Genomic DNA, 26,503 nt, shown 5'->3' on the forward strand with positions numbered 1-26,503 from the left:
AGAGATAGGGCCTTTAAAGAGGTAATTATGGTTAAATGAGGTTATAAGTTTGGGGCTCTAATCCAATATGACTGGCGACCTTATAAGAAGAGGATGTGCAAACACATTTTTAAAAAAGGGCCAGTTAGGGACACAAAGAGAAGAGGTATCCATTGTACAAGACAAAGGAGACAAGTCTTAGGAAAAACCAATTCTGCTGGAATCTTGATCTCAGACTAGACTCAACCTCCAAACGGAAAAAAAAATTCTGTTGTTTAAGCCTCCTAGTCTATAGCATTTTGTTAAGGCCACCCTAGCAAACTGTTTCATACATAAATCTAATTGGAGTAGGAAGAGTGTCCCTTTTCAAGCCTTGAATAAATTCACAGTCATTTACAGATTACATTAAGAGGGAAATAATCCATCTAACTTTTGTGAATTACCTCAAATGTATACAATTTCTTCTTTGGAAATTTCTTCTTTCCTAAGAAGAACTTGGTGCATTCATCGGGTAGGGAGAAATCTGGTATTCCCTATTTGATTGTACACAGAACCCTTTCACCTTGAATAATTTTCAAGTGAGTTCATCCCTCAGTCTAAAACTAGAGCAAAACACCATTGCTGCTAAGGCAATCTAAAAATTATAAAAATCCCACTTTACACCCTGGCTGGTGTAGCTCAGTGGATTGAGTGCGGGCCTGCGAACCAGACGATCGCGGTTCGATTCCCAGTCAGGGCACATGCCTGGGTTGCAGGCCAGTTTCTGGCAGGAGCCAGTTCCCTGCAGGGGGTGCACGAGAAGCAACCATACATTGATGTTTCTTTCCTCTCTCCTTCCCTTCCCCTCTAAAAAGATAAATAAATAAAATATTTTTAAAAAGTAAATAAAAAAAATAAAAATTATAAAAATCCCACTTTAAAAAAATCTGTTAGATCTTTAAGAATACAGCATACCTTCATTTTTTTCATTAATATATAATACCACAAGGAAGCTTCATTTTCTTCTACTCGACTTTAGGAACATTTCAGGAAAAATGTTGGTCGTGGGGACTTACATGGTGTAACAATCCACTAGCTTATTGTGACACGCCACAATGTCAATAGGGTCATGCCTCCATGCCTCTTCAAGGGCAAGTCCCCAAGCCCGGTCCATTCTGATCCTTGTCTGCCTGCGACCTGCTTCGCCTCCTCCAGGAAGCTCCCAGGAAGTCCGAGCTGGGCCCGCGGTGCCTCCTGGAGCTCACCGCACCTCACCTGCCAGCCCCCTAATGCACCTGCCGCCCTCCTCCACTGAGCTCCTTCAGACAGAAACCCGACCTTTACCTTTTACATCTCTGTGTGGTTCGGTGGCAGACAGTAGGCATCTGTATCTGATAAATAAAAACCAACTGAACTCTATGACCAACGTTTCCTCGGGGTTAAAAGTTCTTTCAAGGAAAATGCAGACAATTAAAAAGAATTTTTTAAAACCTCAAAACCATTAGCAACTTGAACAAAACACGTTTTGGTTTTTTTCTTGTTACTGCTGCACCCTCATTAAATGGAATTTTAAAAATTAACATGGGGTCAGAATAAGATTTTTTTTAACACAGAGATGTGTAAAATGCTTTGTCATTGCTGATGGTGTTAGCACACATTACCATGTACTCTGTATGTAGGCTATTACCATGTAGCAGCCTACATATTACCCATTCTGCTTAATACAATGTTTTAACATGTAAGCCCCAAACGCCCTAAAAAAAGCTAAAATTAGGTTAATAATTATTACTTTATTCTGAGGGTTCAGAACCGGGCCTGAATCTTTACCGCTCAGTTTTCTCCCAGCACCTGAGCGCCAGCCACAAATCCGAGGATGTTTCCCTGGTAACACTCAGTCTCCGTCCTTCCCCGCCCCCACAACCCTCCTCTTCTCGCGAGAAGAGATAGCTGGCCCCTTTTTTCCGGTGTTGTTGCCCGGCTACCCGGACTCAGCCGTAGCACTTTGCTTCGCGCATGTGCAGTAGTGAGTGGCGTGAGCCAGCGGTTTCCGGCCGAAGATCACGGTGCGTGTTCGGGGTCATTTTTGTGCTTCCTGCATGTGGAATCCATGGGGGCCTTGGGAATTCCGAGCCTGCGGATCTGCCGAGGGCTCAGCCACAGGGGGTGTGGCCAGGTGTCCCGCCATCCGTAAAGGAACGGAGGAAAGAAGTAGTGGGGTTGCTGAAGTTTGTACTGTGAAAGCCAGGGAGGGAAACTCGGACTGAAGAGTTTTGACTCCGGCTGCGTGGCGGGAAGGGTATTGCTGTGTACTCCATGCGATAGGAGTCCATGTAACATTAATACATCTCACACTTGTCTGCAGGAGATGAGGCCTAGCAAGACAAAGGAAGTGTAAATCCCAATGTAGACCAAAACTGAACGCACAGTTCTCCCCGTTCGCCCTCATCCCTGTCCCATCAGGGCTACTCATCCTTTTAAAACCTAAAACGGATATCCCTGTCGTGTGTCGGTTTGAGTGCAGAGTTGTTTAAGATCATAGGCAGTTAATGGTTTCTGCCTAAGGCTGTGGGAGAGTCTTTGGAGGCTTACGGCTTGAATAGGAATAGTTTCTCCCAAAGCTTGGTGTTTTGAGTTTCTTAAATCAGCCCTTCGGCTAGCCCTTGTGACGTATTCCAAAAACACAATACGGAGTAATTGCAGACGTACATAACTATCAATACGTCGATAACAAAAATAAGACATTTTTATTTACTGGAAGTACTACATTTCCTCGTGACCAGCCACTTTGTTGATTGCAATATGGTGCCAATGAAGTTATAATTTAGGGTTCCCTTTTCATAATTAACATGACAATGGAAACAGTTTTGGGAAAAACATTTTAAAAATGAGGAAAAGTGTGTGTATTTTTTAGTTAACTGCTATAAAAGGATACAAGTGTGATTTCTTAAATGGCATAGTTTCTTTTGATTAATTCTTGTGCTTTTTGTTCTTGAATAGATGCAAGGGGAGCCAAGCCCTAGTGCTTCCCTTATTGACAAAACCATCAAGATGAGGAAAGAAACAGAAGCTAGGAAAGTGGTTTTAGCCTGGGGACTCCTAAATGTGTCTGTGGCTGGGATGATATATACTGAAATGTAAGTTAATTACCCCCCCCCCAAAAAGGGCCAGTGGTTGGTTCCATAGGTTTTTGTGTTTGTTTCGATTTTTGGTGTATGTGTGTGTTTTAAAGAGATTGAAAAGCCTTTCTAATTTTTTCAGGACTGGAAAATTGATTAGTTCATATTATAATGTGACATACTGGCCCCTCTGGTATATTGGTAAGTAATTAATTTTCACTGTGATTTAGAGTTACTGTGAATGAAAGACTGCATTCAAGTTTAATTCAACTTAGTATCCATGCCTTCATTCAACAAGTATTCGAGTGCCTACTATGCTCCAAAAGCTGGGAATGTACCAGGAAGGGAACAAAATCCCTGTCCTCATGGATGGAACATTCCAGTACAGGTGACAATCACATTAAACAAACCTAGGTAATAATGAGTTCCTTGAAGAACAAGTTTGGGAAAGAGATTTGTATTTGTTACTCTCCCTGAAATGCCTTCCCTACTTCTCTGATGTTTTACCTTTCAAGAACAACCAGATTTCTACAGTATTGATGTGTTCCTGCTTCTCTCTGCTCTTCAGTCGTCTTTGGGTATAAATCCTTATGACTCATGAAGGAAATTCCATTTTCTCATACAGGGCCTTCATCTAAAGTCTGTTGTTGAGTTTAGTTTTGTGGGAATGGAAAAGCACGAGTTTCGGAATCTGCACCCCTCAGCTAGTCTCATGGCTTTGATACCTAGCTGTGTGCCCTTGCAAAAGTCACTTGACTTCTGTACAGCTGTTGATTGATCTTTAAAATGGAGGTGACATGTTTATTGTACAAGTTTTAAGGATTAATGATAATATTTTGAAATTCACTAGTAAGTACCCTATACATAATAGACATTCATTAAGTGGTAACTGTTACAAGGAATACGTTTTCAATTTTGTGAATTTCCTAACTGGAATTTTGTTTCTCCCTTTAAACGTTCCACCCCCTCTTTTTTAAAAAAATTAATTGTTACTCTCTTACAGAGCTTGCCCTTGCATCTCTCTTCAGCCTAAACGCCTTATTTGACTTTTGGAGGTATTTCAAATACACCGTGGCACCAACAAGTCTGGTTGTTAGCCCTGGACAGCCGACACGTTCAGGGTTGAAAACAGCTGGTAAGTGTTTTACGTCTTTTGCAAAGATGGGGGAAAGGGTGGCCATAACTCTTTCTCAATTTAATTTTCCCTTTTCCTAGACTCGGCTAGAAGTGACTTAGGCCATCTGGTTCAGCTGTATTAAGCAGGTCTACAATAAATTGTGTTAAGACCAATGGCCATTATTCCTATTTCTATAAATTAAATGGAACTAGCAATAAATAGCCTCATGAAAGTTTGTTCCCTTGTTTAATTAAAATTAAAATTAAATTACTAATGCTTGCTGCATTGAAGCTAATTTCTTATCTTGAACTCTGGAAATGGTAAAAAACTAATTTGTGCCTTTTGGTAATAATACTTTATGTAATTTAACAATTAGGTTCTCTGCTACTTTTTTCTGAAGAAAAAGATTCCATTCATTAAATCTGTTTTGATAGAAATTGTATTTATTTGCCACGTATTTACTTCTTCCAGTTGCACAGACTACTCCTCCACATGACCTGGCAGCAACCCAGATCCCTCCCTCTCCACCTTCTTCAATTCAGGGTCAGAGTGTGTTAAGTTATAGCCCATCTCGTTCACCCAGTACCAGCCCCAAGTTCACCACCAGCTGTATAACTGGGTATAGCCCCCCGCTGCAAGGTCTGTCATCAGGTGGCAGTGGTTCCTACAGCCCAGGAGTGACCTACTCGCCCATCAGTGGTTATAATAAGGTAATGACTCTTTCCTTTTTGCCAGTCACATCGTTTTAGAATTCAAAGGGCACCTTGACAATCTAGTGAGTCGAAACTCCTCATTTTATTGATGAGAAAACAGAGGCACAGTGGATAATGGACTCCCCAAATTGCCCATTTAAGAGCCAATAGTAAACCCAGATTTCTTTACACCCATTAGAAGTTCTTTATACCACATCTGAAAATGAAAGAAGGATGTAGCTTTTGCAAAGGTAATGAACTGAGGTTCACCCTCTAGGATCTCTCTGCAAAGGTTTTGGAACAAATTGAAACTAGGATGGATTTTCATTTTAGCTTCCTGTGCTTATGTTTTCCTCTTTGATTCTTTATGTGAAACTTACTTATTTTAATGCTTTCCATCACGTTAGAGTGTCTTTTAAGTTAAAAACCAGGATTGCCATGTAGTTTCACTCTGGAGTGTAGACATACTCCACTGGGTGATTGGAAATCTTTACTCCAACTCCCACTGCACAGTGGGCTTTTGTTTTAATTTGTAGGCTTGATAGAAGCAAAATTGACATTTAAAATTGTCACTTCTGCCTGAAGCATAAGAACATGAGAGGGGCATTTAAAGGGGAGTGGTCACATTGTCTGATGCACTCACCAGTTAGAGTAACATCATCGTTATAGCTACTAGTGAAATGAGGAATGTCTGGAAATAAAATCCAGTCTTCCTTTACCCTTTTACATAACGTTTCTTTGTGATGCAATTCTATACTACTCGTTACCCAATAATTGGGCAGGTAATAGAATTTACAAAATTTTATACAAGTTAAATATTATGAGGAAATACACATACAATAATAATTCATAACCCATAGGTAAACATGACTTTTAAACACTGTTTTTATGAGAAAAATACTATATGATCATTATCAAAAAGTTAGAAAATAGATGAAATATTACCCATCTTATCACTGAAACATCTGTTCAGTGGCTATTTAATACTCATCTAGTGGGTATACCACAGTTTACTCTTGAGTATTTATTTTCACTTATTAAAAATTTACTAATCTGTACTAAATATATCTGTACATAAATTCATAACATTGCTTAATTATCTTTTTTGACTAGATTATAACCTTGAGCACAAGATTATGTAGGGTTTTTTTTTTTCATCTTTGTTTTCTTAACATCGTACATGGGTTAGAGAGGCAGTATTAAGTGATAAAGTGAACTAAGACCTTGGAAAAGTTAATAAAGTAATTATTTTAGGGGGAAAATGCCAAAATTGACTACGAAGTAGAAAACTTGAATAAATCAAGGAAGAAAATTTAAAAACCTAATCAAATACAACTTCAGAATACGTTAGGCCACTGGAGTTTTTATCATTGAGTTCCTTTAAATTTTCCAAAAAACGATTACTTTTTAAACATTTGATCATTAAAATTTTCATATGGAAATGGAGGGACCAGCACTTTGAACTCCTGTGTTCCTCTCATCTTAACAGTTGCCAACATTTTATTAATATGTGAACAGATAATTCTGATCCAAAAAACATGTTAGAAGTGTTTCTAGACTCAGAAAACTGGATTGAAATCCTGGTATGATCTTGAGCAAGTTACCTAAGCTCTCATATCTAAAATTAGTACATTAATGCTATTTGCCTATTGTTAAGTGGATGAAAGATCATGAAAATATTATGCCCCTTGAGCAAGGATAAACCATTCAGCGAAACAATAGCTCAAATAGAGTCATAGTGTATAAGGATTTAATATGTTCATTAAGATAAAAGAGAAATCAGTGTAAAAGAAGATTAACATTTTTATTTTCAGCCCTGGCTGGTTGGTGTAGCTCAGTGGATTGAGCACGGGCCTGCGAACCAGACGATCGCAGTTCGATTCCCAGTCAGGGCACATGCCTGGGTTGCAGGCCAGTTTCCAGCAAGGGCCAGTTCCCTGCAGGGGATTCACGAGAAGCAACCATACATTGATGTTTCCTTCCTCTCTTCTTCCTTTCCCCTCTAAAGATAAATAAATAAAATCTTTAAAAAAAATTTATTTTCAGACAGCACCAATTATAAGATTTGTTAATCTTTCATTTTATTTTTTATTACAACTGAATATAAATTGATTGTGGTCCCCTGGCAGAAAAAAAATTTTCAGTATACTGGACTAAACAGTTAAAAATGTAGGTAATACCAGTAACCAGTAATTGTATTTTTTAAGTTTACTCTATAACTATAAAAATGCACGTTAAAAGTACATTTTAAAAATTTTCTGGAAATGAAACATTTTAAAAGAGTAATGCTGATGGACATATACCAGAATAGGTATTCCTGCATGTTCTCTTCTGATAATACAACTCAGTGCAACATTTTTAAAATTATATTTTATTGATTGTGCTGTTACAGTTGTCCCAGATTTTCTCCCTTTATCCCCTCCACCCAGCACTCATACTCCCTTGGGCAATCCCCACAATGCTGTTCATGTGTATGGGTCGTGTGTATAGGTTCTTTGGCTACTCCGTTTCCTGTAACTGTACTTTATATCCCCATGGTGAGTCTGTAACTACCTGTCTGTGCTTCTTAATCCCCTCACCTCTTCACTCATTCCCCGGTAGCCCTTCCCATCTGACAGCCATCAAATGCTGTCCGTATCCATGATTCTGGCTCTGTTCTTGTTTGCTTAGTTTGTTTTTTAGACTCAATTTTTGATAGATAATGTATTTATTGCTATTTTATTGTTCATAGTTTGGATCTTCTTCTTTTTCTTAAATAAGTCCCTTTGACATGTCATATAATAATGGTTTGAAGATAATGAACTCCTTTAGTTTTTTTCTTGTCTGGGAAGATCTTTATCTGCCCTTCTATTCTCAATGTTAGCCTTGCTGGGTAGAGCAGTCTTGGCTGTGGGCCTCTGCTGTTCACGACTTCAAATATTTCTTGCCAGCTCCTTCTAGCCTGCAAGGTTTCTTTTGAGAAATCGACTGACAGTCTTATGGGAATTCCCTGTAGGTAACTTAACTGCTTTTCTCTTGTTGCTTTCAAGATTCTCTCTTTATCTTTAATCTTTGGCGTTTAATTACGATGTGTCTTGGAGTGGGCCTCTTTGCATCTATATTGTTTGCGACTCTGTGCTTCCTGAACTTGCATGTCTATTCTCTTCACCAAATTAGGAAAGTTTACTTTCATTATTTTTTCAAATAGATTTCCAGTTTATTGCTCATCTCTTCTCCTTCTAGCATGCCAATGATGCAAATATTGGAATGCTTGAAGTTGTCCCAGAGGCTTGTTACACTGTCCTGGGGTTTTTTTTGGATTCTTTTTTCTTCTTGTTGTTCTGACTGATTTTTTTTCTTCCTTATGTTCCAAATCATCAATTCGATTCTGGACTTCATCCACTCTACTGTTGTTTCCCTATAAATTGTTCTTTCTTTCAATTAGTGTATCCTTCATTTCTGAATGGATCTTCTTTATGCTGCTGAGGTCCTCACAAAGTTCCTTGAGCATCCTTATAACCAGTGTTTTGAACTCTGCATCTGGTAGATTGCTTATCTCCATTTTGCTTAGTTCTTTTTCTGGAGTTTTGATCTTTCCTTCATTTGGACCATGTTTCTTTGTCTCCTCATTTTGGGAGCCTCCTTGTTGTTTCTGTGTATTAGATAGAGCTGCTATGACTCTGTGTGTTGGCAGCATGGCCTAATATAGTAGGTGTCCTGTAGGGTCCAGTGGCACAGCCTCCCCTGTCACCCAAGCTGGGTACTTGAGGTGCACCCTTTGTGTGAGCTGAGAACACCCTCTGGTCGTAGTTGAGCCTTGGTTACTGTTAGCAGGTCAATGGGAAAAATTTACCCAGGCTAGTCAGCTGCAAGGACTGGCTGTGACCACTGACCACCAATCTCTGCCCTCCATTGAGAAGCATCTGTGTAAGGGCAGGGTGGAGGTGCTCCAGCGTGGACTCTAGCTGTCCACCAGGTGCGCCGACTCCGGGGTTTCTTGGGTAGTGCAGGCCAAGGTCAGCCCCCCACCTGTGTTTCTCCTGGGGCCACCTGCCAGGGCTCTCAAGCAGTCTGAGATGGTTTCTCCTTGTGCTGGGCTTGGAGATTCCTAGGAGAAGCCAAGCTGTGAATCTAGGCTGGCTGCTGCTAGTGCTGGGCCTGGGGCCACTTAGCAAGATGGAGGAGTGCCGGGGGCTCACTGAGACTGGCTGTTGCTTATTTGACAGGATTTGGGATGTTGTGAAACTTGAGTCAAGACCAGCTGTTCTTACAGAAAAGCAACTTAGATAGGCCCGTAAGTTGGGTGGGATGGAGTCTTTGGGGATCTCCAGGGTGGGGAAAACAGTGTTAGCCAGGTTGATGGAGTCTCAGGTATGGTACCAGCCTGCTGGCTCTGTGGCTCTGTGTGGGGAGGGTTAAGAAAAGACAGTGGCCTCTGCCTGTCTTTCTGTTGGGAAGAAAGCTGTCCCTCAGCTTCTGCCTGGATGCCAGGCACTTCAGTTTCTCCCTGGATGCCACTGATGCCTTTCAAGCTGCTACCCCAGTGCTGGAGCTCAGAGGGAATGAGTATAAGTTTGTGTGTGGATTCTTCAAGAGGAATTGCTTGGAACTCCAGCTGTTTCTTCCACCGACTCATTCCCCTGTGGTTTTTGCAGCCAGAAGTCATGGAGACTTAGCTTCCTGGCACTCTGACCCTGGGCTGGGGGCCTGGCGTGCAGCTGGGACTCCTCATTCCTGAGATGTCCCTCCTCAGTTTTTATCTGCCACATGTGGATGTGGGGCCAGCCCATTCTGCGTCTCCTACCAGTATCGATGGATTTGGTTTCTTTAATTCCATAGTTGTCAGACTTCCATTCAACTTGATTTCTGATGGTTCTGAGTGATGGTTGTTCTATAGTTGTAATTTTGATGTGGTTGTGGGAGGAGGCAAGCAATGTTTACCTATGCTGCCATCTTGATTGGGAGTGAAACATTTTTGTCGGGAAAAATATGTATAAAAATGTTTGTATGATTTTATCAAATTATTTCGGTTCTAGGAATCTTCTAAAGGAAGTCACTAAATTAAGCAAAGATTTATGTACAAGGAAATTGATCATAACACAGTAGCCAAAAATTGTAGACAATCCAAATGTCTAAATTAAGAGAAGGTAAAAAGAACTCTGGTTTCTCTTCAGATCGTATAAATCTTTCGCCTTTTACTAAAGAGAAGGTAAAAAGAAATTATGATAAATGTAATATATATGTATATACAATGATATACTATATAGTTAGTAGGAATGTTTATAAAGGACTTTTATAGGAAAATACTTGGTTAACTTTAAATAAAATAGGGGTATAAAATTTAAAAACAGTAGTGTGTCAATTACATGAAAAAATATATTGACATTAGCCATGTACATGTAAAATTAGAAAATACATAAATTGTGAAAAGATTATATTAGCTCTGGGTAGTAGAGTTCTAAGTGTGACTTATTTTTTTTATACTTTTCAGGGTTTTTTTAAAATGCATGTATTTTTTTTTAAGCCTCACCCAGGGATCTGTATTGATTTTAGAGAGAGGAAGCGGGGGTGGAGAGAGAAAGGAACATTGATGTGAGAGAAACGTGGATCAGTTGCCTCTCATAGGTTGCCCTTACCATTGAACCCACGACCTTTTGGTATGCGGGATGATGCCCCGACCAACTGAGCCACCTGGCCAGGGCGCATATATTACTTCTTTTACAAATAGGCTTGTATTTAGAACAGTTTTGGGTTCCCAGCAAAATTGAGAGGAAGGTACCATGATTTCCCGTCTACCCCCCCGCCCCTACACAGTCACAGCCTTCCTCACTGTGAACATCAGGCACCAGCGTGGTCTGTCTGTTACAATTGACGAACCTGCACTGACGCATCCTTCTCTCACCCAGAGTCCGTGGTTCTCATTACGGTCCGCTCTCGGTGGTGGACATACTGTGGGTCTGGATAAATGTATGATGTGTGCACCATTCTGGTATACAGAGTATTTTTACTGCCCTGTAAATCCTCGTGCTTCTCGCATTCATCCTCCCCCTCACCCCAATCCCTGACAACAACTGATCTTTTTACTTTCTCCATAGTTCTGCCTTTCCCAGAATATCATATAGTTGCAGATGTAGCCGTTTCAGATTGGCTTCTTTCGCTTAGTAATGTGCATTTAAGTTTCCTTTATGTTTTTTCATGGCCTCATAGCTCTTTTTTTTTTAGTGCTGAACAATCTCCCATTGTCCAGACATACCAGTTTGTCCATCCACCTATTGAAAGACAATAGGTTGCTTCCAAGTTTTGGCAGCTGTGAGTAAAGCTGTTATACACATTGTGCAGGTTGCGGTGTGGGCATAAGTTTTCACCCTCCGTGAGTAAATACCAAGGAGCGCTAGGTGGTAAGGGTATGTTTAGTTTTGTAAGACACCATCAAACTGTCTTCCAGAGTGGTTGTGCCAGTGTTCCCACCGTCAGTGAGTGAGAGTTTCTGTTGCTTCACATCCTCGTCAGCATTTGGTGTTGTCCGTGTTCTGGATTTTATTTTTGGTTTATTTTTGGAAGTCAAAAACCAAAACAAAAATAAGTTTCAGTTAAATAAAATAAAGGTTTTTTTTTTTTTTATTTTGTCTAGTTGGCAAGCTACAGTTCGTCTCCTCCTTCTCCATACCCCACCACAGTGGGCCCGGTGGAGAGCAGTGGTCTGCGGTCTCGCTACCGTTCTTCGCCCACTGTCTACAACTCCCCTACCGACAAAGAGGACTACATGACAGACCTGCGAACTCTGGATACTTTTCTCAGAAGTGAGGAAGAGAAACAGCATAGAGTAAAGCTGGGTACGTACCTGATTTTTTTAGATCTAATGGGTATGTGTATATATGTATATTTGGTGTCACTTTACATTACCCTGAACCTGTTATTTTCATTACTTTGATTACCCATACTTAAATGTTTAAGTCTCTTTTACTAATATACCGTGTGTAGCGTAGGAGGGAAATGCATTTTGTTTTTATATTTTATGCAGCGTTAAGGTCACCAAATTTAAGAAGTTAAATAAAGCTGAACTAACTGAGAAATCTTAAACCTTTCATCTACATTGAGATTGAAAACCTTTTCATGCACTGTACAATAAGTTACCATTTCCATTGAAAACTTAAGGCTATCAAATGTCTTTAAAGTGGTGCGTGGCAAGGCTCATTGAAGCGATAGTTGTCCGGGTGTCCTTGGGAAGGGTGGCATGGCCGGGAAGGGGAAGGACAGAGCACGGATTTATGCTCGAAGTGCTACTGTTGCTCAAAACATTTAAACTTAGCTTTTGTTTACCTTGGAAAACAGTGTTAGAAAATCTTAAACGTATTTGGGGTAGATTTGATTATTACAAAATCAATTATTTGAAAGCAAATTAGGTTATCAAGCAGAGTAACGGTTTTCTCCCCTCAGGAACGTTCCCAGACAGCGCATTAGGTGCGAGAGCACAGCCACCACGGGGAAGCCGGTTATTGGGCCGTGGCTCTTCATGTCACTTTAAATCTCTCCGTTGGCTTTTTAATAAGATTTTGCCTAGAAGTGCCACAAATGTCAAAGAAACAAATCATATTATCTTGTTATTTGTCAATGCATGCTTTTTCTTTTTAAATCTTAAAATATTTCAAGTATACTGGAAATTATAGGGTATAATACAAAGAACAGCCTATTAGCCCTCTGCATATATTTGTCATAGCCAGAATTTTTCTGACTTCCATTTTTGTTTCTTCCTTGACATATAAGGGTTTTTTGGAAATATTATTATTATTGATTTGCGCAGCTTTTAATTTGCAAACATGTGAAATGAAGGGCTGGGTTATCTTTTTTTATTCCCTAAGCTGATTGTCCTGTGGCTACAGATTCTGATCCGTACTCTATTGATTTTTTGGTATTGTTTTTTCAGACTTACATTTTGGTCTGCTATGTGATTACTTTTTATGAACAGTTTTTGCTGTATTGAAAAGAATGCATAGTCTTGCCCTGACTGGTATAGCTCAGTTGGATTGAGCGCAGGCCTGTGAACCAAAGAGTTCCTGGTTCGATTCCCAGTCAGGGCACATGCCTGGGTTGTAGGCTAGGTCTTCAGTAGGAGGCATGTGAGAGGCAACCACACACACACCTCTCTTTTCCTTCTCTTCCCCCTCGCTAAAAATAAATAAGTAAAATCTTTAAAAAAATTAATGCATAGTCTCAAATATCAGACTCCATGTTTGTTCATTTAGTAAGTTTTTTGATGGTGTTCTTAAATTCTTTATCTTACTTATTTTTGTCTGCTTGATCTATTAGTTACTAAGGAAGTAGGTTAAAAAAACTCCATCTGATTGTTTCCCATTAAATGTCTTTTCATAATTTTGTCAAAATTTGCTAAATACCTATGAGATTATGTTAAATACATGTAAATTCAAAATTGTTAATATTCTGATCAGTTACTACTTTTATTTTTGCCTTCAAGAGTATTTTGTCTGACATTAACACAGCTATACTATTTCCATTTGGTTAGCATTTGCTGGGTATATCTATGTTTATCCCTGTACTTGTAACCGTTCTGTGCCCATAGGTTTTAGTTAAGTAAGAATTTTGTACAAATTAATTTGTAAGTAATAAGTATTGGGGGGAGCTACTGTGAGACTACACTGGTATCTTCTTCATCAGAAATTTTTTAAATTATTGTATTTTTTCATTGCCTTTCAACCCCCCCTTGCAATCACTACACTCTTGTCCATGTGCTCTTTTTCCTTTTTGCTTGATCCCTCCATCCCTAACCTCCCCCTGCCCACTAGCTGTCATCCTGCTCTCTATGAGTCTGTCTCCATTTTGCTTATTAGTGCAGTTTGTTCATTAGATTCCACATATGAGCGGAATCATATGGTATTTGTCTTTCTCTGACTGCTTATTTCACTTAGCATGTTCTCCAGGTCCATCCATGCTGTCACAAAGGGTACAATTTTCTTTCTTTTTATAAACAAGTAGTATTCCATTGTGTAAATGTTCCATAGTTTTATCCACTTATTTATCGATGGACACTTGAGCTGCTTCCATATCTGGGTGATTGTAAATAACGCAATGAACATAGGGGTGCTCATGTTCTTCAGAATTAGTGTTTTGGGTTTCTTAGATACATTTCCAGAAATGCAGTATCTGGGTCAAAAGGCCAGGTCCTTTTTTAATTTTTTGAGGCATTTCCATACTACTTTCCATAGTGGCTGCACCAGCAACAGTGTTCTCAGCAACAGTGCAAAACAATTCCCTTTTCTCCGCATCCTCACCAGCACTTGTTTGTTGATATATTGATGATGGCCATGCTCACAGGTGTGAAGTGATAGCTTGTTGTGGTTTTATTTTGTATTTCTCTGGTGGTTAGTGATGTCGAGCATCTTTTCATATGTCTGTTGGCCATCTGTATATCCTCTTTGCAGGCGTGTCTATTCAGGTCCTTTGGCCATTTTTTTAAAAAGATTTTTTTTTTTTTTTAATAGAGAAGGGAATGGAGGGAGAAAGAGAGGGAGAGAAACATCAGTTGGTTGCCTTTCACGTGCCCCCAAACTGGGGACCTGGCCCACAACCCAGGCATGTGCCCTGACTGGGAATCAAATTGGCAACCCTTTGGTTTATAGGCCAGTGCTCAATCCACTGAACCACACCAGCCAGGGCTGCCCATTTTTTAATTGGATTGTTTGGGGTTTTTTGGTGTTGAGTTTTGTAAATACTTCATACATTTTGGATATTAACCCTTTATCAGATGTGTTGGCAAATGTTTTCTCCCGTTCCGTGGGTTATCTTTTTATTTTGTTGATAGTCTCCTTTGCTGTGCAAAAACTTTTTAGTTTGATGTAGTCCCGTATGTTTATTTTTTGTTTTGTTTCCCTTGCCTGGGGAAATATATCAGATAAAATATTGCTACATGCAATGGCCAAGATTTTACTCCTGTTTTCTTCTAGGGTTTTTATGGTTGCAGTTCTAATATTTAACTCTTTAATCCATTTTTAATTTATTCTTGTGTATGGTGTAAGAAGGTGGTTTAGTTTCATTTTTCTGCATATACCTGTCCAATTTTACCAACACCATTTATTGAATAGACTATCATCTTTAGCCCATTGTATATGCTTACTCTGTTGAATATTAATTGACGATAAAGATGTGAGTTTATTTTCTCTCTTCTGTTCCAGTGATCTATGTGTCTGTTTTTGCCAGTACCATCCTGTTTTGATTACTGTGGCCTTGTAGTAGAGTTTGACAGCCTCATCAAATTTTGACTTATTAGTTTTAACATCCTTTTGAGGTCTTTTCAGAATTAATTTTTACTATGTTGGTTGTCACAGTGGCTTTCTAATTCTGTCATTCTTTCAGTATTTATGCCTTTTGTGTTTAAACTTTTTTGTGGTAAAATATACATAATATTTATCATTGTAACTTTTTTTATTGTGTTCCCTGGGGTGACATTGGTTAATACAATTTTACAGGTTTCAGGTGTACAGTTCTGTAACACATGAACTATGCATTGTATTGCGTGTTCACCCACGTCAAGTCTTTTTCCACCACCGCATTTCAACCATTTTAAGTCTATAATTCAGTGGTGTTAACTACGTTCATGTAGTTGCACAGTCACCTCTTATATTTATTTATTGGCATTCTACTGGAAGGTGGATCTTTTCCTTCTCAGCTCTGTCATTTATGTTGATGGTTAGATTGTCTCAGGTTCGGCTGGTGGGACAAATCTGACTTCTGTGTTTTTTAGACATGACACTGTCACTGTTTGAACACTTTAAAAACAAACAAACAAACATTTTCCAGTATCACAAGATATTTCAGGCTCCTTTTGTATTTTCCCTGGCTAACTAGCTCTGGAGTCAGTCTGTTTTTTTTAAGGGGCCACAGTTGTTTTTAGTGGAGAGCGATACTTAGAAATTAATGTCTGGACATTGGATATACCATGTTAATGGGGTGTCGTTACTCTAGGGCCTTTCAGCAGACAGCTAGGAGATATATGTACATACACCCAGGCACACACATACTTCTATATGTATTTCCACACCCATCCATCTTTTTCTTTTTTTATTTATTGATTTTTAAAGAGCAAGAGGGAAGGAGAGAAAGAGAAACATTGATTTGTTGTTTCACTTATTTACGCCATCTTCTGGTTGATTCTTGACCAAGGGTCAAACCCACAACCTAGGCATGTGCTTTGATCGGGAATTGAACCTTGGGTTTATGGGATGACACTCTAGCCAACTGAGCTACATCAGCCAGTAATAGACAGATTTTTGACTGCATGGAGGTGTCAGTCCCCCTAACCCCTGGTTGTTCAAGGGTCAACTGTGTTAAAAATCATGAGTTGGTAGTAATACCTCCAGTTCCAATCCAGCTACACTGGGTTAATTCTAGCCCCTCCTACCTTTCCATATCTGTGACCTCTTTCTCTAGTAGTGAGGAACCAGACACTCGTGCCCTCTTTCTCACGCACCTGCATTTTTGCCAAAGAGCCACTTTCATCCTAAATATTTCACATGCATCTTCTAAGAACAAGAACGTTTTCCTTTCTACCAACAACGTGATTTTCATCCTTAAGACTACCATTATTCTTATTCACATTTCCTCCAGTTGACAAAATAACGAACTTTGGGGCTTTTTTTCTTTTACTGGTGCAGGATCCAGTTGAGGTTCGTGTATTGCATTTAGTTGTCATGTATCTTTTGTCTTCAGGGATGTCCAACCTGTGACCTGCAGGCCACATGCAGCCCAGGATGGCTGTGAATACAGCCCAACACAAAATCGTAAATTTACTTGAAACATTACGAGGTTTTTTGTGATCACGTGTTGCAGTGTATTTACTGTGTGTCCCAAGACAACTCTTCCTCTTCCAGCGTGGCCCAGAGACGCCAAAAGGCTGGACAGCCCTGGTAGAACATTTATGGGTTTGGTGTGTCAGGGCGTTTTGAAGAGGTCAGGCCCATTGTATTGCACATTTGGTTGTATGTGATCATTTTCTCATCATCAGATTCAGTTTAAATATTATTTTTGACCAGAATACAACTTAGGTGGTGGTATGTTCCTTTCATTGTAACATCAAGAGACACATGATATTAGGTTGCGTTATTGGTAATGTTAAATTGGGTCACCAGGCCAAGGTAATGACAAATGATTTCTCCATAATAGCTTTTTCCTTTTGTAATTAATTAATTGATTAATCGATCTATAATGTGATTCTTGGAGACTTGTGAGTATACTGTTCCCCCACAGCCTTTCCCCCAGTGATCTCAGATGCCATCCATCAGTGGCCCTTCCCCAGTAAGTTAGTTAGTAATACAGTGATGGTTTCAAAACTTTTTAATACTTTTGTTTCTTCTACATTTAGTAGTTTGGGATTCTTCTGTTAAGAACTTTCTGTTTACCCCTCCCCCATCGTTTGTTTGTTTGTTTGTTTGTTTGTTTTAGCCAGTTTGTACTGATGGTTGGTTCTTCCTTTAGCAATGTCTAAACAGCTATTTAATTAATTCATTGAGTTTTTTAATTTGTAATTTTTTAATTTGTATGTAATTGTTTTATTTGGTTCTCTTTCAATTCTGCCTGATTTCTTTTAGAATACCTCTTGCTTTTGTTTTCATTTTCTCTTCCTATCTCAGTCACTGTAAACATTTTTTAAAGCCTCTGTCCAATAGTTTAGTTATCTAAAGTTCATGAAGATGAAATACATTTTTTTGTCTCGTTGGCGCATGCTTTGAAGCTTGTTTCCTTGTGATTTATCCATTTTTTTGTTTGTTTCTGGTAGGTTCATCTTCAGTCAAGTTTCATCTGTGCTTTTTCTATCCAGGGCAAGCTGGTGGATGGAAGCCTTGTTCCTCCTAGAAGTATTGTATATGCCTTTGCCGGATCCTTTAGGAGTAGCATTGACTTGGAACTAACTTAAGTGAAGTCTAGGCTTGAAGGTTTAGTCAGTCTCCCAACAACGTAAGACACACGGACTTCTGCATTACCTCCTGGTGCCAGTGGACAGATTATTTTCAAATCCACCGAGAATGTGGCGCTATGCCAGTTGCAAGGGATGGAGGTGTGAGAAAGGCCTCCGTCCGACCCTCTGCCTCTTCTGGGCCTCTGTCTCAGTTTCCAGGCCCCACGTGGCCACTGAAATCCAAGCTGATAGGTTTCAAAGCCTCCAAAATTCTCCAGAGCAGCCATAGTATCCGCTTACACACTGGCCATTCTTCATTTGAGGCCACTGGCTATTCCTCTTAACTTTCTGCAAGCTCCATTATCCATTGAAACAAGGTGTTTTATTTTAATAAACATTTCTAGATATAGTGGGGACATTTCACATTACCAGGTTTGTTATGTTGCCGGAATTCAAAATCTCTGCGTGTTGATACTTAGGTCTTCAGGGTTCTCTGGCTACAGAGTTTGTGCTGTTTTGTTGTAGGCGGTGGTCATTACAGAGAGGCCCTGTTTGGCACTGCTTGCTGTGTGTATGTTGCTTGTCCTTTGGCTAATGCACAACAGATAATAAAACTCATTTCTGTCATCTTATATCTAAAGTCTGCATAAAACTTTTGTCATGTAAAACCAGTCTTTACTGGAATTTTCCTCAAGTTCAAGGTTTATCTCAGAAAGCTTATTATTGTTGAATAGTCAAAATGATTAAGCAAGAAAGAATAACTTTGGGATCTTTTACCTTCCTTTTTATTTCCTGCTTATTAACTCATTTGTGTTGGTTTAAAACTTACTTTCTTGGTGGTAATTCATTCCAGTCAGTCAGTTTTGCCAGAAGTCCTGCTTGAAAATTTAACTTTACACCGTATGGTATTTCTTTATTGTACATAATTATTTATTTGTATGCCAGCGTGGATCACAGTAGTATTCACCTAAGCGACTAGCACAAGCCTGGCTGGCCTTCGAGGTTTTGATGCCATGAACTGAAATGGCACACAGCTCTCTCGTGATTGCTCGGCCTTTGTGCCGGTAGAGAAACAGTATAAGAAGAGCAGTTTTATTGTTATAGTCACTCCTCTTAGATATTGTGTTAAGATTTTAAAATACATTTTATTGATTATGCTATTACACTTACTCCATTTTTTTCTCCCCTTAATTCCCTTCCACCCTGCATCTTCCCTCCCACCGGCATTCCCCCGCCCCTTAGTTCATGTCCGTGGATTGTGCATGTAAGTTCTTTGGCTTCTCCATTTCCCATACTATGTTTAACCTCCCCCTGTCTATTTGGTACCTACCATTTGTGCGTCTTATTTCTTATACCTTTTTCCACATTCTCCCCACCCTCCCCACTGATAACCCTCCATGTGATCTCCATTTCTGCGATTCTGTTGCTTTTCTAGTTTTTTGCTTAGTTCTGTTTTTGTTTTAGGTTTAGTTGTTAATAATTATGAGTTTGTTGTCATTTTACTGTTCATATTTTTTATCATTAGATAAGTTCCTTTAACATTTCATATAATAAAGGCTTGATGATGATGAACTTCTTTAACTTGACCTTATCTGGGAAGCACTTTATCTGCCCTTCCATTCTAAATGAAAGCTTTGCTGGATACAGTAATCTTGGATGTAGGTCCTTGCCTTTCAGAACTTGGAATACTTCTTTCTAGCCCCTTCTTGCCTGCAAGGTTTCTTTGGAGAAATCAGCTGATAGCCTTATGGGAACTCATTTGTAGATAACTGTCTCCTTTCCTCAGGCTACTTTTAAGATTCTCTCCTTATCTTCAATTTTGGGGAATGTAATTAATTATGATGTGCCTTGGTGTGTGCCTCCTTGGGTCCAACTTCTTGGGACTCTCTGAACTTCCTGGATTTCCTGGAAGTCTCTTTCCTTTGCCAGGTTGGAGAATTCTTCTTCATTATGTTTTCGAATAAGTCTTCAATTTCTTGTTCTTTTTCTTCTTCTTCTATCCCTATGATTTGGATGTTGGAATGTTGAAAGTTGTCCCAGAAGTTCCTGATCCTCTCATTTTTTTTTTTTGAATTCTTGTTTCTTCATTCTGTTCTGGTTGAATGTTTATTTCTTCTTTCTGCCCTAAATTGTTGATTTGAGTCCCGGTTTCCTTACCATCACTGTTGGTTCCCTGTATATTTTTCTTTATTTCACTTTTCACAGCCTTCACTTTTTCCTCTACTTTGTGACCATACTCATCCATTTCTGTGAGTATCCTGATTACCAGTGTTTTCAACTCTGCATCTGATAGATTGGCTATCTCTTCATCACCAATTCTATTTTTAGAACTTTGATCTGTTCTTTCACTTGGGCCATATTTTTTTGTCTTGGCATGCCTGATACGTAGTAAGGGGTGGAGCCTTAGGTATAAACCAGGGCAGGGCAACTCACAGCACTGCACTATGGTGCTATCTGTGGGGGAGGGGTTCGAGAAGGAACAGTGGCACTTGCTTGGCTCTCAGCTGGCTTTCAGTCACTCCCCCCGTTACCCACAAGCACATTGGGCCCTTCTGGTGCTGATTCCTGGGTGGGTGAGTTTGTATACGTTCTAGGTCCTGGTGGGTCTCTCTAATGAACTCTCCTGTGAGTCTGGGAGTTTCTCCCACCATTGCAACCCTCACAGATTTTTGCGGTCAGAGATTTTGAGGCTTTTCCCTCTGCCCTGGAACCCATATGGCTTGGTCTGTCTTGCACCCCAGTTGGTCTTCCCAGTTTATCTGCATGCAAATATGGGACCTCCTGGTCCACCAGATGCCACCTTGCCCCATCCGCCAGCCACCACCTTTCTGGGAGTCCTCTCCGCCCAGCTTCCCATCTGCCCCTCCTACCAGTTTGAATGACCGTTTCTTCTTTATCTCCTTTGTTGTGAGACTTCCATACAGTTCTGTTTTCTGGCAGTTCTGGTTATTTTTTGTTTTTAAATTTGTTGTTGTCCTTCTTTTAGTTGTGTGAGGAGGCAAAGTATATCTACCTATGCTTCCACCTTGGCCAGAAGTCTCTGCTAAGATTTTTTTTAAATTTTGTTTCTGTTTGTGACTCTTCTGTGAATGAAGTATCTGTTGGTATTTTTATTACTGTAATACTTTAATCAGTTGGGTTTTTTTAGTTAAACTCTGAAAAAATAAGCCCTTCATAAATATCAAGTCTTTGAACATGTGCTGTTTATTCTAATACTGTGCTAAGTGCTAAGGGAAAAAAATACCACCAGCCCTCAAAAAAAAAGAGATAAACTCTGACTTCAAATAAATATCCATGTATTTTGCCGTGAATAATGTGCTCCCTGGTATGTGTACCCACATTTTTGGACCAAACTTTCAGGAAAAAAATCTTTCATTTTAATTTTTTAATTCACTTTTTATTGATTTATATTTAGAAATAAAATGTATTATATTCAAGGGCGTTATTTTGCATATGGATATTGTTATTGCTTTCTAGAGTTATGCTTTTAACACATAAGCATAAATAAAAGAATTAAAAACATTTCCATAGATACAGAATTAGTACCACCCATATAATGTGCATCCTTATTTTTCCCTAAAACACTTGGGCAAACAAATGTGCATTATACATTGCAAAATACGGTAATTGCTCTTTAATTATAGGATTAAGTCCTTAAATGTAACTATTTACATTTCCTAAAAGTAAATTCAGAAGAGTGATCAGCAAAGATTCTCCTGCTAAAACACAGGACTTACCACAGGATGTGAACAGGACGCAACACAGTGCCGGGCAGAGTGGGTTTAGTTGCTGGCCCGGAGAGTAGCTTGTTACTGGGATGCTGTGGTTATCCCATTCATTCAGAAAGAACTTCTAAAAAGTCAAGCAGTGAACTTCCTTAGCCTGTTTATTTCCTGAAGAAATTTGAATTTTCTTGCTTGTTTGTCATTGAATCATTTGAAAGTCTTAGAGAATGAAAAAGGCTTAATTTTATAATAAAGATAAACACTTTCAACCTGTATGGGTCTTAAATTAATACTGTCAGAGATGTCCTTGTTAACTTTTAGCCCGGGTAGTTCGTGTTCTCTAAAAGGAAGATAGTGCTGGGGAAGGAAAAGACAGAGAAGGCTCTGTCTCCCTTGGTCACCATTGCCTCTGTGCTGATACCCATGTTCATGTACTAGCTCTGGGCGTCAGAATTGCTCAACGCACTGATGCTCTTTCATGAATCGTTGTAGGGAGCCCAGATTCTGCCTCGCCTTCCACCAGTCCTACTTTCTGGAACTACAGTCGTTCTATGGGGGATTATGCACAGACTCTAAAGAAGTTTCAGTATCAGCTGGCCTGTAGGTCTCAAGCCCCATGTGCAAACAAAGATGAAGCTGATCTCAGTTCTAAACAAGCTGCAGAAGAGGTAAATGGAAAATAAAAATGACTTAATGCTTATGATTTACAGATTATTAGAAAGTCTTTTTTACTTCTGGAATGCTTTTTTTTTTTTCTGGAACCTCCACTTCTGTTGACCAGGAACATAACTCTGGCACACATTAAACAATGGAAAGGCTACTGTATAACTTTGTACCTAAAACTGAATTATATTGCATGTTTTACTGTTCGTGACGCATAGTCGATATTAGTGTCCCGCCTAAAACATTTTTTTGCATTCATTTATAAAATGCTACCTTAAGTAACAATTTGTACTTAACATATACAAGACTCTTGCTTTTAAAATATATTTAGGCCCTGGCCAAGCAGCTCAGTTGGTTAGAGTGTCATCCTGTACCCCAAAGATGTGGCAGGTTCAGTCCCTGGTCAGGCACATACGGGGGGGCAGCAGATCAGTGTTTCTCCCCCCCTTCCTTGCTGTCTCTATAAATACATCCTTGGGTGAGGATTTTACACACACACACACACACATACATACATACATATACATATATACACATGCATACACATGAGAACATTTGACAGTCTGGGATTTAATCAGTTTAATACCAAATACAGGATTTTTATTTTCTTCTTCAAAGCAAGAAAAATGCTCATTAAACATACCAACTTAAGGAATTTTAAAGATATCTGCATGAATAGCAGTAAGTGCATAATAAGAAAATTATTGAATATTCGATTATTATTGATGTCTGTGATTTTTTCAAAGTATTCCATATACTTTTTAGGTTGGGGGAAGAATGACTGATTTCTGACAAGATTTTTTCTTCACTAACTGTTCATTTTAAATGTTTTGAATAGGTTTGGGCAAGAGTGACTATGAATAGACAACTTCTTGATCATATGGATTCATGGACAGCTAAGTTCAGAAATGTAAGTTTGACATTACACTTTGGACAGTATTCGTGCCTCTTAATAATGAAGTATGTTATTAGAATACCAATTAGAGATGCTAATTGTTAACCAGACAGCAGAATTACTAAACAGGTGATGTGGTGGCCCGTGACATTTACTTTACAATGTCTATTTGTAAGGGATCTCTCCCTCCCCTGTTTAGTAAATCAGGTCTTTTGAGTAGATAAAGGAACAGTGTGACCTTCTTCCCTTTTCCAGCCTCTCAATTTTATCTTTCAAAGAACTTTTCTGTCAGAGTCCATTGTGTTTCCAGAAAATTAAGGGAAACAAAAATGAGGTCTTTGCCCTCAGAAAAATTCAGTTAGAGAAGATAATATATGCATGAAACTATGTCAAACTGTGTCAACTTCTTCCATTTTTCTAAAGAACCCTCTCCATCTTTAGCCTGTTGGTTGAGGGTTGGGAAGGCCACTTCTTCCGCGCCCACAGTGAGTGAGTCCCCTCGTTCTGGCCCCGCTTCTTCTCCTCGCCCTCTGCGGAGCCTGTGCGGCCCGGGTTCTGCCGGCAAGTCGGCCCCTCGTCCACTGCAGGCGTCTGCACTCGGACTCTGTAGAGGCCACGGCTTCCTCCCCCGTTTCAGCTTGCAGCCTTCGTTCATCAGTCTGCACCTTCCAGAAATATGTTGAAATCACTTGTATTCCTTTTTCATTATTTTATTATAACTTAATAGGGTATTAAGAAAGAGTGGTAAAAATAGCAGCCTACTTTCTTGAATGAGAAGCCTGGGTGGCTTTTAAAAATAAAAAATTTTGCCCTGGCCAAATGACTCTGTTGATTGGAGCGTTGACCCCTACATCAAAGGTTGCAGGTTTGATCCCCAGTTGGGGTTCGAAACACCAAAAGGTTAACGGATTCAGTCCCTGGTCAGGGCACGTATGGAGGCAACTGATTGATGTTTGTCTCTCTTCCTCTCCCTCTGAAACCAATGAGTGTGTCCTTGGGTGAGAGTTTTTAAAAAGTGTGTTACTAGTTGCGAACCAGTATAAACACTACATGAATAATTGTGTGAATAATTACCCTAGCAGTATAAACTAAAGTTTATTCTTTTAGCTTAAGTATAATCACAGAAAGAATCATTTAAGAAAATCTTAACATATGATTGCAAGTTTTACATTTCCTTCAAAAACAAACAGGCGTGCGTAATTTAAGAATAAACTCTAATAGCGTATTTACTGGACTCTCACTGGCTTCCGGTAGCTCCTGCTGCCGTGCTCTCACACTCCGTCAGTGCGTACGTACACGAGAGCAAAAATCTTAGAGTCATGAATAATTTTTTGAGAAATGCTTTGGGATTATGTGTGCAAATCTTTACCTCGTTTTTTTTCCTAGTGGATCAATGAGACAATATTGGTGCCACTTGTACAAGAGACCGAGTCTGTGAGCACACAGATGAGACGCATGGGCTGTCCGGAGCTGCAGATAGGAGGTAGGTGGGGACACCCAGAGTCCGATGTACCTTCCTGGATCTGCCAAGTGGGGGATTTCTGTAGTGGGTTGTTTAACAACCTCCTTTGTTATGTTGAGGAGAAGAAAAAAACTAAATGTCTATAATGCAGTTTTTTGTAACACAGTTTTATTGAAATATAATTTACTTACCATACATTCTACCCATGAAAAGTAGCCTACCATTCCAAGGTTTGAGTGTACAACCATTACCTAATCAATCTCAGGCTATTTCATCATTTCAGGAAGGAACCCCGCCACCCCCCCCTCCGCCCTTTAGCGGTCCCCCCCGGGCTCCACCGCCACCCACTCCCCAGCCCCCGGCGACTACCAGCCTGCTTTCTGCCTCTATAGACAGGCCGCCCCGGATGTTCCATGCAAACAGGACTGTGTGGTGTGTCATCCTTGTGACTGGCTTCTTTCACTTAATGTAATCATGTTCTCAAGTTGCGTCCATGTAGCACGTGTCAGTGCAGCATGATGCGCTTTTTAAAAAAAGACCAACGCTGCCTCATAACCGCAGAAGCAATATGCCTGTGTTCACGTAGGAGATTTGACAAGTGCGGAAATGCCCGAAGGCTACAACCCACAATTCTACTGTCAGAGATGACTGCTATCAATTTAGTCACAACCAGTTAATATTTTTAAAGAAAACTACTAGGGTTCTAACTATATATATTTCAATTGTAAGATATCCCATAGTTTAAGAACATGAAAAGTACATATTTAGGATTTGAGGAATTATTGTACATATATATATATATATATATATATATATATATATATATATTTCTAATTGAATTAGAGCCATGCTGTTTTGAGGAAATAATGGTCCGTGTGTGTGTGTACTTTTTTTTTTATCTTTAGAGAGGAAGGGAAAGACAGGAGAGAAATATCAATGTATGATTGCCTCTCGTGCGTCCCCTGCTGGGAACTGGCCTGCAACCCAGGCATGTGCCCTGACTGGGAATCGAACTGCGATCGTGTGGTTCGCAGGCCCGCGTTCAATCCACTGAGCTACACCAGCCAGGGCTATATGTATATATTTCTAATTAAGTTGAAATCATACTATTTTGTTACTGTTTTCCCCTCCACTCTCTCTATTTTGTTAAGTATTCTCCAATATTGCTTTTGTGGCTGGACTCTCTTTCTTTGATTTTTCTATGTCTTTTGTATATTATTTATAGTTCTTCAAAAATGGATCTGGCTGTTGCCTTTGTGGAGAGAGAGAAAGGGGGAAGAAGGGGGAGGGAGGGAGATCTGGCCACCTTGTTCGAAATGATAAGTTGTAAGTAAAGTAGATAATGTAAAGTATTAACTATTAATGCTGTCATTTTTTCCTTCAACACCTATTGAGGGGAGAACATTTTAAGTTTTTTTAGAGACCCACATGAATAATAAGGTGTTCTGTGTGTTTTATTTTTAACAGAGGCCAGCATCACCAGCTTGAAACAAGCTGCTCTGGTCAAAGCCCCTCTCATCCCCACCCTGAACACCATCGTGCAGTATCTAGACCTTACCCCAAATCAGGAATACTTCTTTGAAAGGATCAAAGGTAACTATTGCTTTGAAGAGGGGCAAAAGGAGAACTTTTTCACTACTTTGAGATTTTATAAATGTAACAGGGGAAAAAAAAACTCAGCCCTGACCAGATAGCTCTGTTGGTCAGAGTGTCGTCCAGATACACCAAGGTTGCAGGTTCAGTTCCGGGTCAGGAGACGTGCAAGTATCAACCAGTAAATGCATAAGTAAGTGGAACAGCAAATCAGTGTTTCTCCCTCCTCTCTCTGTCCCCCTGCCTTTTCTTCTTCCCTTCCTCTCTCTCTCTCTCTAAAATCAGTAAATTTATTTAATTAAAAGTATTTTATTTTTATAAAATGTAAGTATGATCTTATATTTCATAAAAATGTACTTACGGCTTAATTAAGGCTTATACTTAAACAGCTTTTGG

At 39.5% G+C, this 26,503-nt stretch overlaps 1 protein-coding gene across 4 annotated transcripts in view; it reads left to right on the top strand.

The window, feature by feature from the left end:
• The first annotated feature begins 1,922 nt into the window (after nucleotides 1–1,922).
• Nucleotides 1,923–26,503, top strand: part of TMEM209 (transmembrane protein 209) — a 35,460-nt gene continuing 10,879 nt past the window's right edge. The window contains exons 1-10 of one of the 4 annotated variants that reach the window (XM_037049197.1): nucleotides 1,923–2,021; nucleotides 2,956–3,092; nucleotides 3,217–3,275; nucleotides 4,078–4,209; nucleotides 4,663–4,901; nucleotides 11,494–11,695; nucleotides 21,987–22,162; nucleotides 22,996–23,067; nucleotides 24,439–24,535; nucleotides 25,982–26,107. In XM_037049197.1, the coding sequence (XP_036905092.1) occupies nucleotides 2,956–3,092; nucleotides 3,217–3,275; nucleotides 4,078–4,209; nucleotides 4,663–4,901; nucleotides 11,494–11,695; nucleotides 21,987–22,162; nucleotides 22,996–23,067; nucleotides 24,439–24,535; nucleotides 25,982–26,107 (1,240 nt within the window). In that variant the 5' untranslated portion in view covers nucleotides 1,923–2,021. The other 3 variants (XM_037049199.1, XM_037049200.1, XM_037049198.1) reach the window with 3 other exon arrangements.

This window comes from Sturnira hondurensis, unplaced genomic scaffold (assembly GCF_014824575.4).
Source record: "Sturnira hondurensis isolate 20B ecotype Veracruz unplaced genomic scaffold, ASM1482457v3 Scaffold0006437, whole genome shotgun sequence".
Classification (NCBI taxonomy): domain Eukaryota; kingdom Metazoa; phylum Chordata; class Mammalia; order Chiroptera; family Phyllostomidae; genus Sturnira; species Sturnira hondurensis.